At 39.0% G+C, this 17,679-nt stretch overlaps 1 protein-coding gene across 8 annotated transcripts in view; it reads right to left on the bottom strand.

Moving 5' to 3' along the window:
- The window catches only part of dst (dystonin), a 107,996-nt gene extending 90,444 nt beyond the window's left edge, over positions 1–17,552 (bottom strand). For 2 of the 8 annotated variants that reach the window (XM_044372404.1, XM_044372406.1), the window contains exons 1-4: positions 17,120–17,552; positions 16,773–16,804; positions 15,263–15,451; positions 11,103–11,316 (exon numbers count right to left, since the gene is read on the bottom strand). In XM_044372404.1, the coding sequence (XP_044228339.1) occupies positions 11,103–11,316; positions 15,263–15,451; positions 16,773–16,804; positions 17,120–17,303 (619 nt within the window). In that variant the 5' untranslated portion in view covers positions 17,304–17,552. Of the gene's footprint in view, positions 1–9,790; positions 9,967–11,102; positions 11,317–15,262; positions 15,452–16,772; positions 16,805–17,119 lie in introns of those variants that run through there. The other 6 variants (XM_044372405.1, XM_044372411.1, XM_044372409.1 and 3 more) reach the window with 4 other exon arrangements.
- Between the last annotated feature and the right edge of the window lie 127 nt (positions 17,553–17,679).

The following is a 17,679-nucleotide window of genomic DNA, read 5'->3' as shown; positions in this document are numbered from 1 at the left end:
AATCTGATTTATCCAAAGGAAAATTTAATAGATGTCATGATATCCTGCCCAGGATTTATTTATACTCAAAAACTAGAGATTTAAGACATGACTACGTCTGTGCAAGTGATAGTTACTGAACTGTTTCCAACAACATGAACTTCAGACTCTTGGGAATTCAACCAGCAGCAGGACCGTCTCCAGCACTTCACACTAGCCTTTCACTTCTACATTTTCACAAGCTTCTTTGAGCAGAAGAATGCATAAATAGTTGTTTTCCCGAGAATGTCCGACACAGGGGGCCTGTGACACCCTTTGGCATCTTGTTACGTCAGTGTGCTTAAAATATCCCCATATTCTGAGCTGGGCAGAGTCAAAAAGTCCTAGCAATCAAAATCCAGCTTACATAATCCTCTTGACCTCATATCAGAGGGAAATCAAAACAGACATAGAAGCTAAACTGCAAAGCCCTCAACCCTCCAACCCACAAGGACTCGCCAAACATTCTTGCTAAACAGCTCTCATTTCACATATCATGTGTCCCAACCAGCTCAGTAAGCAAAGGCATATGTATCTTAGCTTTGTTTTGAGTACAAGGCTGTGTGTTGAGTAGCAGACATTTTGAAATATAGGTCTTGTCACTGTGTAGTTCATCTGAAGTTAACATCTTGTACCTCTAATTTAAAAGGATGCACTTAAAAAGAATAATACAATTCTGAAAATGCACCTTAAAGGGGACATATTATGCTTTTTGTGGTTTTCTGTTATTTATATACCGTTAAGATGTTTGATATCTATGTTAAACACGGTAAAAGTTCCAAATCTTGAGGTTAATGTATGTAGAAATGCTCTCTGCAAGTCAAAAGCCCAGGCTTCAAACTGCCTTCGAACGCTTCGTTTGCAAAGTTTTTTTCTACCTTGCAGATGAGCTGATGTCAGTTCGCCAGCATGCCCATAAACGGCTGTCCATTCCGTAGCCTTGGTTGCTAAGGTTGTTGCTAAGGTTTTTCCAAATATTGTTTACGTTGTCCACTCTCATATTTCGTCTCCAATACTGGCTCAAACATGTACAGATGTATTTGAGAAGTTGATATTTCGGGTAAAGAACAAGAAAAAGTAGTGAAATCCTATTACTATAGTTTGTTTAATGGTTTGTTGACGTAGCCTCCTGAGCAGCTAGAGGTTGGCTGTGACTCAGCTTCTGGAAGCTAACCAATCACAAGAGAGTGGGCTCATTGGGAGGGGGGCCTTAAAGAGACAGGAACTAAAACTGCCTGTTGTTTCAGACAGAGGCTGAACTGAGAGGCAACATAAAGGGTCAGTATAAGATAAATAAGGAGTGTTCTGAATTGTAAATCATGCAAAGATATTCCAGTAGAGCCCAAGAATAAAAATGTAGAGCTGAAAATGTGCATAATATGTCCCCTTTAAAAAACAACAATGACAGGATATGAACCTGCACAGTAGTGCAATTTAGCCTGATCTTGGTCACACACAGAATGACAAAAGGTTTGCTGTACCCTAAAGCTCAGCTCTAGACCCACTTAATGCTTCATGATTAGGATAAACAACAGGTCCCAACATGTGTAGTTGGCTCGTCCAGTACATTTGCTTTTGTAAAGTGGGTACAGTTCGTGTGTGACAAGCTTTCTTTATTTAGGACTCATATTGTTTTTTTAAAAATGCTTTGTTGCTAAAAGCAATTACAACAGAGGCCCGCTGAAATGATGACTCAGCTCAAGATGGCTACCTTCTTCCACAGCACTTTAGTAGGCATGTCACCTGGAGGTGGTAAACAAAAACACAAGTGAGACGATGGTGGAGGTGGTGGTGGTGGGAGGGGGTGGAGGGGTGCTTGAGGAAGCATTTTTGTCATTCTTTGTAAGTGAGACTACTACAGCCAGTCTTCACAGAAGGGCAGGGTAGCATCTGAAATATGTGACTGGAACAGCTCAGTATCTGAAACAAGTTGCCAAGCCTTCAAAGCAGCTCTTCCAGTCAGTCTCTACTTTACTCTCCAGACTTAAAAGCAGATCCAAGACAAAGACAGGAAGGAACAGAGATCGTTATTATCTTGTCTACAGCTCTTCTCTGAAAAGCGCTATTGAGAAGATGTAAGCAGAGTATACATGGAAGAGGTAGGAGACACTGCTGCACACGGTTATCAACATTCTTATTGTCCATATTTTCATCTTAAAGCACATTAGGCAGCCAATTATGGCTTATGGCTAATAAAATAAATAAATCAGCACAATAACCAGGCCTTAGTGTGCAGTACAATCGAGTGGTGTCTTCTTAATTAATGATATTACTGATATTCTTAACATTAGGTTTCAGGTATGTAAAGCTACCTACTACTGAAGTTGAAATATTGTATGACCCATCATGAAAAGTAAATGCAAGATGTGATGGTGAAGTTGGCAAAGTGCCATCAGGCATGAGCAATCACTGCAGAAGCACTCAGCAAAGTCAAGTAGAGGGAAGGAGGAAGCATTAATGACGGCAGCTAATGGAGCATACATACACATTGATATGAACACACACATACACATTTACTTAGGTCACATTAGATAGTCTTACATTCATTTCCTGGAGACTTACCCTAACCCTAACCATAAGCACTACTTGCCTCACGCTAACCCTTACCCTAACCTTAACCTAACCACTGACCCAAAAAATTTGCTTTTTTCTAATTGGGGATACGGCTTTTGTCCCCAGTTGGACAAGCCATCCCCAATTAACTGGTCTGAAGTCTGAAATTTGTCCCCAAAAGCAGGCTATGGCAGACACACACACACACACACAAACACACACACACACACAGAGTTGCTAATTCTCCAATATAAGCCTCCATATGTGCAACAGCTGCAACTGTCACATTTAAGTGAGAGTATTTGTGCATGTGGGGAAATCTGTTTTCCTCCCCAGACTCTCCCTCAGATTATGGAGAATCCTGATTAAGACTAATGACTAAAGACAATCCTGTGACATTTTCATCTATATAAACTCTTAGTTGTGCCACATTTACCCTGATTGATGTGATTTAACACATGCAAAGCTCATTTCAAGTTGAAGTATGAAGTAATGATTGCTTAGACATTTCATTGTCAGCCACTTTTCATATAAAGGAAGTGAAGGCTTATGACTTTTTTTCACTGTCATCCTAGATGAAGGTACACTTTTCTGTCATATTGCATTATTTTGGATAGCGCTTAAACAGTTGATCGATTAGTTGATCAATAGAAAATTAACCAGCTACTATTTTGAGTTCTACCTTTCAATTCTTCTAAAATTTTTGTTTTTCTGTGTTTTATATAATCATAAACTGAATATATTTGAGTTTTTGACTGTTGGTCGGACAAAACAACACATCTGAGGATGTTACCTTGGGTTTTAGGAAAATGTGATGAGTCTTTGTCACTATTTTCTAACATTTCATTGACCACTGAATTAAATTGAGATAGTAATTAGCAGACTAATTGATAACCAAAATAATTATTAGTTGCAGCCTTAATTTTCACTCTCTAACCAGAAAAGACTCCTATGCATAGATTCTCAGAGTCTCTGTGGCACCACTGAAGGGATCAAAAAACATTATTCCAAAAGCTATTCCATCATTGGGTGTTTTGTTTTGATGATTATTGGGTGGTACAAAACCACTGTGTAACAAGTTGTTCCAAAATCTACCACTGGTGGTTAACTGGGTTTCGATCTGGTGACTGCTGATGCCAGAGTTCATGATTTACATAATTTTCCTCAAACCAATAGGAGGCACCTGCATTTGTTGTGTTTTATTTTTCCTTTAATTTGTCACTGGTCTGTATCTTCACACTCTTCCTCGCTGATTCTGCTGTCAACTGCAGACAAGTTCACCTTGTGACTTGTCATGTATTTCACAAGCTGTGTCTGATATAAGACGATTCATCTGAGTATAACAATTTTTTTTTTTTTTAAATAGCTAGAGTTAACACAAAAATAGAGGGAATTGCTCATGCCTTGGCCACCTATTAAACAAAAGAGAAAGGAAATGTGTTTCATCCTGTGATGATGGAATTGCTTTCCAGCATCTGCTGCATTTGGGGGAAAAGGGTGGTGCTGCTGGAGTGGGAGCGGCATGGCTACAGAGCCTGAATCAGGGGTGGGACAGAGACTCAAAAGATGATCTCATGTAAGAGGAGCTAAGCACAGCAATGGAATGAGGTTCAGTCATTCTGGTCTTCCCATCACCATGACAGCATATAAATACAACATTTGGAAATAAAACAGCAAGCAGGCATAACACTCAGACACAGAGGTAATGCAACTGCATGGGACTGCATGAAAGGCATATTTCATATAACTTCATATCAATATGAAGAATATTAATCAAATGTATTCCAGAAGCATAATGTGTGTATATCTCTAAATGGCAGACCTTGGAATATATAATTAAAAATTTAATATTTTATAGACACAAAAAATGCAGACATGATTTCCTAACCACAGACAGATGGAGCAGTAAAATCTCTCTAAGAGCTCTGCTGGTTTGGATTACACCACCCATTTTAAATGAAGTCTATTGATTAGATCAATGAAAGGCTTGGCCAGAAAACAACAATGTCATGCTTTCAAGTACATACAGCGTACCGTGTATTTACTGTGGTATGTTTTCTTGTTTTCCCCATAAAACCTTTTCAAACAGATGGACAATAACAACAAACGATCAGATATTACATTTCTGATAGCAGATGTGATCTCACATACTGATCTGAGAACATATCTTGGTGAAACCTGTAAAATGAAAGCACAAGGACCCGTATTAATGGGTTCAAAGCAGTTCCTGTTAGATGTTACTGTGAGATTACAGAGCACTATGTTGAGCTTGAAACTGATCCCAAAATCTAATGCACTTAATTAGCCATTAGCACTTAGCACTTAGGATTTTGGGTGCAGCAGCTGTGAAATGGCCCTTCATAATTAGATAGCTCAGTGTTCTAAATCGTATTTGTTCACATATTTGCTAAACTGAATCCACTGTAGGTTACTTTCAAGAAGTTAGTTCCAATTGTCCTGCTATCAGATAGATGATAAGCAGATGCCGAGCCAAATCTTACTTTTCTTCAAAATCAACTAGTATGGAAATTTTTTTAAAAGAAATCGCCCTTGCTTTAAAATAACAAAAGGTTCATTTTATTGGAAAATGATTGGTTTGCAAGCATGCAAGTGTATATACTCCATGTTATATGTTTGTGTATTCTATCTCTTCTCTCACCATGATTCACAGATCTGGAAAACTAAGTTGAATTTAGACCGATGAAGTACAGTATGTTCCTATTGTGTGCGAACAAGATAAGTTAGTGGGTCAGTGCTCAGTTTTTGGGAAGCTACAAAAGCCCTCTGTGCACACACAAATTTCAGTAACGGGATGTTAATCTGTTGAAGTTAGACGGGTAGAGACCACCTTATGGCTCCTCAACATTTAAATCTCAATGAAAAGCCAAAAAGAGTGTCACGACACCATCAGCTTGACACATGAACAAGTCTCTGGAACTTGGATGCTGCTCCCATAAAAACAAAGTGTCTTTTGTACAGTAGCAGACAGTCTCCATAGAGGGAGTTGTGTGTGTGAGCTGTGTGTGTGTGGGCCACTAGGCCATTTGAATGTGATGAGTGGGCTGTCGACATAGAGCCGAGGGGTTGGGCTGGGCATGGCCCAGGAGGATGGACAAAGGCAGTGACTGTGCAAAAAACACAATGCTCCCTCACTCATTGCTGTGTGATAATATAAAGTAATACATGTACAAAATGCAGATTTTACAAATAATAGTAAGGTATTCCTTAATGGATCTACAGAAATCCTGCCCATAATAAGAGATTTAGTCATAATGCAGCCTGCATGAGTCACAGACAGAAATGTCAGACAGACTCTGACAGACCACACCCTCCAATAGCACAAATGTACAGCTGTAGCCGGCATCCTAAAGACTGCTTATGCGCTGTACACGTCAGTCTTTTTATTTTCCTCGAAGAAATAAAATCCTTAACATTCGATAAGTTGTATATGTCTATGATTTGATCAGTGAAAAAAAATATACTTTTTTCAAGGAAGACCTCAAATTTAGCAGCAGTCTGGCAAAAAGCATGATATCTATCACATTACAGTCAGGATATTATCTTTATGAATGTTTTGATGATAGTGTAAATGTATTTTTCGGTGCACCTTCAATATTTTTTCACATTTAGCTTGTAAGAAACTGGCATACTACTAGAGCCAATAAGTCAATTAATCAATTAGTTGCCCTCTTTAAATTAATTGCCACCTATTTTGATAATTGATTAATCATTTTGAGTCATTTTTTAAGAAAAGAAATTCTCTGATCCCAGTTTCTCAAATGTGAATATTTTCTAGTTTAGTCTTCTATGACAGTAAATTAAATATCTTTGGGTTGTGGACTGTTAGTCGGGACAAAAGAAGAAATCCGAGGATATCACCTTGGACTTTGGGAAACAACAGTCGATATTTTTCATGATTTTCTGACATGTTATTGACCAAACATCTAATTGATTGATCGAAAAAATAATTGACAGATTAACTGATAATGAAAACAATGGTTAGTTGCAGCCCTACATGGTACCCTATTCAATCAAATTTTAGTGTACACTTTGATCTTCTAGTAGTCTTTATTAAGAACAGCACTCAAAAATGTATTTGGCCACGAATAAAAAAGCACAGAAAAGCAAGTCACCGACTTGGAAAACAACATGTTTCTCCTGCTTGAATTAAAAATTTCCAGGTGTTTTCCACAAGACAGTCGGTACTCTCAGGAAGCAAAACACGTTCAATCGGGTTCAGCTTTAGAAAAATACTGTCCTTCCAATCTAATGAAACCATTTACACCATATGGCATCTTGAAAACGAAATGAACTGCAGGAAGAGCTGACTGGACCACCAAATGTTTAATCCATTAAATCTTTCCTGATGTCAGAGGATGATCAACTGTCGGGTGACTAAAACGGCCCCTTCATGCTGACGGCCTGTCAAGCAGGCTTTGCTAGAACAGTGTGATCCTATACAGCCACTGCCCTGTGCCATTAGTGTTGTTGTGTGTGTCTAAGAAACCACGTCTTTAGTTCATTCCTCAAGTTTACAGTCTTTTGTAAAGCCTGCGTTGAATTTCAGCCCAACTCAAAGCAATTCCACCGTTAAGTGTATTATTAACTCTAATACCTAATTAGTGTGGCATTCTTACTGGAGCAGTGAGAACTACATGCACGCTCCCAGTCGATGGGGTTTGTTATGCTTAGTCACAAATAAATCCTTAACTCGTATTTCTCTCACAGATCAGAACTTCATACAGTATTTCCCTTGTTCTTGAAAACTGTCAATTTATTATTTAGGTGTTCACTAAACTTCACTAATCACTCAATGAAGCTTGTACGTCTTTTTCTCCAGTTTGTATCTCTTCTCTGAAATTGGTGACTGACATTATGTCAGAGGTGTTTGATGAATCTGGAATCAGGCCAGACAACAAGTGACAAGCGCTAACATAAACATACACTCAACAGCATTTCAAATGTGGTTAATTATGTACAATTGCTTAAATGTGCAGTTAAATATGAAAATGATCTTGATTTGGAGAGACAAAGAAACATTGTTTGCTACTTTACAGTTGGCCCACTGGCTGTTCTGTTTTTGGTTCTGTTTGGTTGTGTTTATTTGGTTACTGTTGATGATTTTGCTATGAAAATGTGTCCCTTTGATACTCTATTCATCACATGGGGAGAGGCCTGAGGCTCTGGCTGATCACATCAACTGCAAATAAAAATAAATAAGAAATGATAAAGGGATTTTTCAAGCACTTGGCCAGCGCCCTAAAGAAAAAAAATTATCAATTGTGGAAGAGCAAACAAACTTTTGATGGAAATAATAAATACAGTTTTAAGCTATTTTCAAGGCTGGGGGATTGAATTTATGTTGAGAACTGAACTGTCTCGAGTAGACAGTATTTGGTACTGATGATAAAGATACATTTCTCAGCCTTATCATTCATTCATATATACTCAAATACATTGCTTACTATGGTACTGTATATAATAAATTCTCCATCAGAAGATCTAAAGCCTAATATAAAGCTTAATAAGTTTTATTAGATTCATTTTTTGTAGGTATTAAGATGTGAAAATGTTCATTATCTGACTCATCACTTGCCACCATTTTCAGAGACAAGCAGTCGACAACATTGCAAAGAAATTATGATTACATTATGTTTATAAACTTAAAGCCTGCCGTCTCTCTGTTTAACTGAATCTGCTTAAAAAAGTAAATGTTGATAAAATCTTGCTGCTTCAAACGTCCAAGCTGGAACATTTTTTTTCTGCAATGAAGAGAGTGATGTAAACAAAGCTGATGGGAACAGGGTTGTGAGTGACTTTGCTACAAGTAATGATTAGCTCACCAGACCGATTTCAAGTTTCTACCTGAATCATTGCATGGTCACACATTTCTTTGCAGACTATTAATGATAAGCCACAAAATACACTGAATTCGGTCAATTTTACTTAAAAAACATATAATGTGATGAACTGATTCAATTAAGACTTTTTGTAGCCTCAAAACATTAGCATTATTTTGAGGCTACAAAACTCACATAAACTTGAAACTTGTTGGTAAAATTATCAAATAAAAACACGTCTTACCCTTTCTTGATAAGTTCATTGTTCATGCAAAAACTGGCAGGGAGTCAAATACCCCCCAAAAACCAATGTACAACATGCAAAAACTGATCACCAAGTGGTAGTTATTGATAGCAGGAAATACAGGAAATAAGTAAGCTCATTGTCTGTCTCAGCTCCTCTGCCTCAGAACAACAGCAACAGATTCCTAATGATGCTACATCATATGATCCCATTAGAGTCAAGTCAGGGCGTTTAAGCCTTAATACCACAGCTGACTGGCCCTGCTGGCTACAATACTCAACAGCTGAGAGAACACATACAATAGTGCACACTGTATGTTATTTATTGTTCTGCTGTTTTACTGTGGTAGCTTGTGTGGAGAGGACACACAGGGGTTAAAACCGCTGCTGTCAGTTTGAATTCAACTCCACCGGATCCTCCACAGGCCTGGCCCGACAACGCATGTGTATGATTTTGTCAACGAGCTCTAGCTGTCACACAGACACTCAATGATATAGACCTCTCTCCACAGATGTGTGATGGATTTGCTCTAATTAGCCACATAGACGCAAATGGAGCAGCTACATGAAAGGACTTGAACCACTGATATGAGCTAACGCCTCATCCTGCTATGTCATTGTCCTGTCTGCCTCGAGACACCACACAGGTCACCTCAGCACCATTCGATCAATGATATTTCCACAGGTGATCGCATTAAAAGCATACAAATAGATATTTTACACTGTGAAAGTATGATTTACTCAAATCACACACTGTTTAGACCTTTGAATTTGACAATAAACAATGTCGACACTGTGATCGCCTGTCTTGATTAAATGTTTTCCTAACATATTCCAAGCTGAATATTTCCATCTAACAGCTAAACAAAAGAAATAATCCTCTAATCTAATAATCAACTGAGATCATAAAAACCCTTATAATAAAGCCTTTGTCTTAGCTACTAAAATTTAGCCTAAATGTGATGTCATGCAGGAAATATTCCCACTTTTCCACAGCAGGGATAAAGACACCAAGACCAGCCAGTGACTAGAGAGAAAGGGGGCAGGCTGACATTTATTGAACTGTCAAGCAGCAATCGGGGCAATATCTTCATCGTCCCGAAGCCTAAATATTATCCAATCAGCATTGATCCTACCTTTGTATTTTTCCAAAACATCCTCATAGGCTTGGAGATATTCCTGTTCGTCCGAGAGCACATAAGCCTGCGGTGCGTACTGAGCCATAACCCGGGCTCCACAAACTGGACATTCACCAGCGGCTGACAGGGACACAGCGTGTGTGTGTGTGTATGTATGTGTGTGTTTGAGTGCATGTGTGTGTATGCGTGTGTGCTGAGAGTGATCGGCGCTGTTGTTGCACTAAAGGAAACGCCCTACATCCCTCCCTTGTCTAAGGTCTGTCCAATAAGAGACACTTCCTCTCCGGAGCTCACTAGATTGATAGGAAGCACTGCCGGACCTGCTGCGCTGCAAAAAATGTCGCTCTTAACAAGTCAATTAGTCCAACACTGAGTCTTCAGTGCGATTACAATACAATCAAAATCCTATTTTCTTAACCCATAAGGTTAAATCTCTCCTAGTCTCACCTGATTTGCACGAATCCGCTTTAACAGGCCTAAGTAAAATAAGATGTTAAAACCAGACTGGATGAAATGTTTATTTTTTGCAGTGTAAAATTATAAACACTTTCCTTGTCAGGCGTCTCTGTACCGGTTCGTAACATGGTGCACGTTACTTGATTGTTGTCCACCTGCCAAAGACTTACAATGGCTTTGACAGAGTTACAAAACCGTTTGAAGTTATGTTTGGGTAGTATTTGCTTTCAGTAAACAATAAGTTGTCACTGTCACACAGATTCCTGTAAATTTCACCCACAACAGTCCACATATCGATTAAAGGATACCTGATCCGGCACACTGTATCTGACAGGGATTTTACAATGTCAAATAGTGCCAAAGTACCATTATAAAACGTTATAGTGCTGTAAAACCTTTTGATAACAGTGTCATCAAGTGTGAAACAAACAAGAGAACATGACAGAAGCATCTACGTGTTTTGGCCTGTTATTTCATGTCTGACCCTGAATAACATCATTAAACTTTTCCGCGTATGTAAGCGATGTTTACGAAATAATTTACATTTAAATTTAAATAATATCTTTTTTAAGTTCAATTATTTAATTAAAAGTAACGTAAAGTGAGACGACACATCCGATCACCCTCACAGCTATTCTGAATGAGACAAAAATACCATCACGTGCAACAACACCACTGCACGGACCCTGATGTCCACAAATAAAACGAGGGTACCAGAATAACATACACCCTAATAAACCATTATAAACACATGAGGACTGTAGTCCTTATATGCACCGTATATTCCAGCACATTCACGCATTCTACATCATTATGTGATGACTGTCTGGACAACAAGGGGGCTGTCTCTCACCTGCGATCCTGAGCACGGCTCTCTCCGCTGGATCCAGCACGGATCCACCCTGGATTTTCCTCTTAGATCTCTCATGTCTGGGCAGGTTCCAGGGTAAAGTGTCCCCGGGTGCCGGTGATGCCGATCCAGATTTAACACTGTAATCATCCTCGTCCGAGAAATCCGCCGAGGAAGACATGGAGCAGTGTAGGGAAGGGTTCCCCGAACTGGAGCTCTGGGAGACAAAAGAAAACGGGGATAAAAAAAAACAATGCTATTCTTGATCTCACACACACACACACAACCAAAATGAAATAGAACACATCACAGCAACGCTGGCGGCGAATAGCACGCATATATCACATTATTTCTCACCATCGCGGGTCAAAGTGCGTAATGTGAGCGCATGTTAGGTGTGAGCAGTCACCCTGATATCAGCCACCAGCTCGCAATGATCCATAACAAAAGATTAAGCCAAATGAAGGCAATGTGAAATCGATAGTATCTGGCTCCCCCGCCAGGTCAACAATAAGACTTACCACTGTATACATGGAGACCTGTCAGCTGAGGGATAAAAAAAAAAACAATCCTGTTTGCTCGTTATTAGCTTCCACCCTTCAGTCACACATTTCTTGCGTCAATTTCAAAGGGTGCCACGCCCTTTGAGGGATGCTCCGGCCACGAGTTTATCCCTTTCCGAGCATTAAGGATGCGAGGTGATGTCAGATCTCCAGAGGGCTTGATGGGATGGTACGCTGTGTGCTGTCGAGGCAGAGGTGGACTGTGATGGGAGAGCAGACTGCATGCGTCTCCGCGTCATACCCGGTAGCCAACAACAGCATCAGCTCCGACAGCGACGGTGGTGTTAGAGCGCCATCCCTGCACAAAAGGTGCTGGGTGGCAACAAATACCTCAAAAGCGGGGATAACAAGAGAACACTGGCTCCCACAGACTCTCATGGCAATGATCCCACAACACATGCACATTAGATCACCCTGCTGAGAGGACTTTGTACACAATTACACAACTGCCTACGCTGTAGATAGGGTGTTAACCACAGAGGGCACAATGAGAGCATTCACATCCATTGTGCTTATTACCTGGGAGGATGGAGAGGACCCATAGGTGCACAGAAAAGTATTGCTCTTTGTTTTCAGTTTAAATTTGAACCAGGCTAAACCTATTCAGCCAGAAAAAAAATCTATAAAAGCATCTTTGCCAGGATTATCTCTGATTTCCTGAACCTTTGCAGACATTTCCTTAATCTAACTAAAACTGCTAATAGAGACAGTTATGGATGTTGCAATTTCCTGCTGCACTCTGACACACCTGAGATTGAGCAACAGAAGAACAAATGCTGGTTAAGACGTGTTGACATTACCTGATGGAAGCAGAAAAGGGAAAAAAGGTGTGGCTACATAAAATACCTGTATGATGAGGCTTAAGTTACTTGATGATAAAACAGTACTTAAAGAGGAAATGCAACCTCAAACAGACCTGCTGTGATCCTGAAGAGTTCAGTAAAGATTTGTCAACATTTTAGAGGGAGTCTCTGCTCTTAAAGGAGCAAGAAAAACATGATTGGCCTAGTATTATCACAAGGTCAACCTGGAGCCGCTGTAAATATGGAGGACTAACTTTGAGGTCTCTGACAGTGTTTTTACACAGATACAGACATGATTTCTAGTTTAAAATAGTTGTTATGGGAATCTATTCTTAGCGCTGGGTCGGTGTTAAATAAGCAGAGCTGATAAAAATAACATGCTGTTAATATTAGCAGCCTTTTCATCATCGCATCACTTTTCATCAGGATAAAACTCAGTGCTGAAAAGGCAGCTTAGTGTTGCAGTTTTTATCAGCATAAATCCTCTCACTAAAAGGGGAAAAAAAGATCCATGAAACGAGGAAAGTTAAAGCTCAATATTATGAAATAATTATTAGTTGGGCTGCTATAGGAATAAGTATATGTCATCCTGAGTCAGTCTTAACCACTCTCTTTCATGTAAGGAGCAAACTGCACAGGGGATAAGAATAGATTGGAGGTCCTTCCCACATCATAGGTTTATCCTCTCCATTCACTCTTTATTAATACCCAATATTCTTGGTTTGGGAGCTGTTACTGTTAAAAAAAAATCTTTATTTCTTGTTTAAAACGCCTTCTTCTGAAATGTGCAGTTACTGTAAAAGTGAGAGAGGACCACACATCAAGATGCATGTATACAATATTGCTTTCAAAACCAGATTCATGTGGGCATTCAGTACTTATGATGCCAAATGCTTCCATTTTTCTTGTTGTGGTGTTCATACAATAAAAACAGCAGTTACTTGGTAACCTGTTAATAGAATCTGTGAGGTCATTAGTTCCCTTAGTTTAGAGATTTTCACAAAAGCATGGCTTCACAAATACCAGGCATACATTCTGGATTATTCATTTTGCACAGTTTAGTGTCAGCTGATCATGCAAAAATATTAAGGATGCATTGTGAGCAGATATAAGCCTGAACTAGTTTATGTTGATCTATTACATATTAAAGACTACTCCCTAATAGGAGATTTCGAAGGTGAAATAATTTAATAAGCCTCCAAATTTGTAAAGTCTGTCTGCCTTTTGTGTTATTACAATGGCAGTATTATCAAAAACAGGTTGTCTTTTGCTCACTCAGCTGCATACCAAACACTGTATCAATAAAATTTGAAACATTGAGTGTATTTTGTTTTATCCATGCCGACAAAATATGATTTAGAGGTATCAGAAACAATATGTAACATATTGATATAACTCTGTGGCTCTGGTCAAGTTGATATGTAGTTGTTTTTCATGCTTGTCAATAAGAAAAAAACAATAAACTGTGTCTGTTATCTACGTTATTGCGACACAGCTAATGGAGGCAGGAAGTTGCAATAGCTCAGCAAAGATCAATTGATTCCTGTGAACATAGTCAATCTCAATATCAGTGTCATGTCAGGTCTTGTACTACATTTTGTATTTTATACAGCAGTAACAGTGACAGCCAGAGACATTTTCAGTAGGGATAAAAGTTGCCAAAGATCATCCAGGGACTTGGGGATTTGATTAATATGATACTGTGTCTCTTCAGCTCTATGTTCCTGCAGTCTTATGTTCCCCTCCATTAAAAAAAATCAATATATAGGTTTTAAACTGATAAAAAAAAATACTGTAGGATGTTGAGCACGCTGTCATTTTGAAGCAGTGCTGTGTGCTAATTTGAGAGGTAAAATAAAGATGCAGAAATGAGAAGCTGAAGGAACATGTAGTGTCTAAAACAGTCAACAAAGAGCTTAGCAGTTAATCCACATGAAGACATATATTATGTTCCCATGCCAAAATGGTAAATTGTTAACAGATTTAGAATGGATTAGAAACAACATGTAGCAGCATGCCAAGACAAACTGAATATAAATCATTGAACCTGTTAAAAATGAGAGATCATCGTTTAAAATTCAAACTCAAAATCAGTCATTAACAGCAAAGTAGTGTGAAAGATGCACAGATTAATGATTTTTTAAATAAGTTAAACGCTCTGTGATTTGTGTGTGTAAGATATTTATTACAGCTTTTTTTTTTTTTAACATCGAGGCTGCAGCACCTTTTGAAATGTTAATGTAGAAAAACTAGTGGAGCACTGTGGTCCACTTAAAATAGATTTTAATATCAGAGGAGTTCATTGTTTCCTTTGTTCATCAACAAATTGTCCTTATAAGACAATTTTTATATTAGCTTAACATAGTTTAATTGATTCTGTTTAACTAAGGCAAAATTAGATCAGTTGGGCTAATATCTGCTGTTAAGGGTCCGTGATGAGCAGATCCTACCTTCTTTTGTGCTCCACCTGTAGGTTTCATACCCCTAGAGATTGGCTAAAGTGTATGATCACATGTGAATGCATTTGTAGTCCATATTTGTCATCTAATGATCAATAAACAAACAATACATCCTGGAACAGTACAAGGTAACGACACAGTAACTTTTCATTTCATGAGACTGATCAAGAGACCATGCTTCAGCAGCACGCCCTGGGTTCAAGCCCTGTAGATAAACATTTGCCCTGTGTGACTGAATCCTTACCGGGTTGATAGGCACACTTGTGTCCCTGTGGAGTGAAGAAAGTATCACCTTATCATCAGTATTAATCATGACTACAGCTAAATGGAATACCTACAGGTTTGCGTGTAGGGGTGACTTGTACAGACTGGTAAAATTCAGGCAGAACTCTCTTCTTCACTTTGCGTTTTCTTAGAGTGGATGATGAATCTGGATCGCTCTCAGGAACCTCAACCAGATTGGGCTTTTCCTCTGCTGCTCGAGCATGTATGCTCCTTCTTGCGTGACGTGGACTGTGTCTGAAGCCCTGTGAAACATGAATAAATGTCAAGCAAGCTGACAGCAGATTCAGGCAGTAGCAGATTTAGCAGGAGGAATGAAAAAAAAAGCTTTGTCATCATATCAATTTTATTGGATTTGGGGGGGTTTTAAGCTGGGGAGGCGCTGTTGTGTTTTGCTGACCTATATAGGTGAACATGTGGATTTCAAAATCTACGAGACCAAACAAAGAGGGTGACCGAGTTTGAGAGATGATACAGCAACTCAAAATCATTGCACTAGAAGAAAAGCAAACCTTGCACTGTAGGATTTTTCCACCTTCTTTAGTCTCTCTAAAGGAGTTTTTTCAGCCATTTATTGTTGGACTGGATTTGTTTTAAAGTATAGGAAGACTGCTGTTCAACATTAAAGCTGTAGTGTCCTTGAAAATGATATTGAATCCCTACCAGCTACAGTGCTGAGCTGCCTGATGGGGATTCAGTGTCCTGTCGTTCAATAACATAACCTGCTATGAGAGGCAAACAAGAGACTGTCTGCTTTTCTTTTGGAGATTCAAAACTATGGAGACTCACAAAAGCTAAAAGGAATGAAATGTAATTAGTCTACAGTACATGCACATTACTACAGCCTAGTTAAATCTTACAGCATGATTAAGCAACAATGTTAGAAAGATATATATATTTAGCTACTTATAACTTATAGAGTATTGACTTATTTTTACTTTTGGACAAAATTATTTTATTTATAGATACCAGAGAATGAAATAAAATGCAATCTAACAATAAAATGTGACATTCTACAAAAATTGCGCAAAAACATGATGTATCAGAAATAGACCTACTTTTCACCAACCTTTGCTGATGGTGGTGGTTTTAACATTGTTTTCATGCATTTTGTTGTATTTCAAGAGCGTTTTTAAAACGTTGAAAACAAAGTCCGTAGAACGGAAACAGACTGAAGCTCTGCTGGACGCTTTAAACATGATGACACAGCTCATAAATTGTAGAGGTTTCTTACGATTCTTCGGACTTCACTTTTAATTCATGCATGTCTGAGAATACAGTGTAATAAGCTTTAACCTTCTTCAAAGAATGAAACTGCAAAATCACCTACATTATTTATTGATGACACATGCGCACTGCGCACAATATGGTCCTTAAAATAGTCATGCAGTCCTCTATAATAAAGTCAAGGAAATAGGATTTTGGGTGAAGCATTTGTCAAATTATAGGCCTACTTGGAAAAATCCGAAGGGCTGCATAAAGCTTGCACACATTTAACTCCTGGTTGATCCTTCTGTTAGATATTACTGACTGACTCAAACCCATAATGAAAAAAGTTCATCCTACCTCTGATCGAAAATGATGCGTTCGCAGGCCAACTACAGGACAGATAACAGATGTTAGAATGAGATATTAGGATCTAACATTTATTGTTAAGCATGACATGTCAAATATCAGCTGTTTATCCATTTAAAAGACTAATAATAATATAATTCAGGCTGCACTCAGCCTGATTTGTCTTTACACACATTAACACCTTCATGAGTCAAGTGTTAGTTTCTTCTTAGAGCCCATACTGCAGATGTGCTGACTTTATTTCTAGCTAGAACAAATAAAAACAGACTATGAATAACATGCAGTATACAGACATGAGCTGACAGGATGAGGAGAGGCGGCTGGCCTGCGCTACTCACCGCGGCTCTTGGAGCGTCCAGAGAGCACAGATTTCATAGGATGCTTTCCATTACGAAGCCTGCGATGCCAGCAGCAAAAAAACAAAATTGTCGCAATAGTCCCGAGCAAAAGCAACAATAATAGCAGCACACATTGAATACTGTACGGCTTTAACAGCACCAAAAACGCCGCAGCGATCATCATAGAGCGATATGTAGGACAGTTTCCCGCAGCCGCAGACAGCTGGCTCCTCTCCCGCAGTTACACCGCTGAGAGCTCAAGATGCGAATAAAGACAGTGGCTGACATACGTGAATCGTTGCAGAACTGCCACGTTTAAGCCTCTGGGTACAAAGTGGACAGCCCAGACTATTTCTATCATTGTTGTGAGGTATAATGCATGACTCAGCAGACACGCAAGTTTTATTTATTTATTTCTTTTTCCTAACAGGGGCAGGGAGAGTCAGCAGATTCATCTGAGCATCGCAGTAATCTGCTGCGGAGTCTGCTGCCTCAACGAATGGTGGTGTAATAGTAACAGTAGTATAAAGGAGTCATACAGGCTATGATGTTATTTTGCA

Source organism: Thunnus albacares, chromosome 14 (genome assembly GCF_914725855.1).
Source record: "Thunnus albacares chromosome 14, fThuAlb1.1, whole genome shotgun sequence".
In the NCBI taxonomy this organism is placed as follows: Eukaryota; Metazoa; Chordata; class Actinopteri; order Scombriformes; family Scombridae; genus Thunnus; species Thunnus albacares.
Note: the sequence above shows the minus strand (reverse complement) of the source record. Positions and strands in the feature narration are given on the sequence as shown.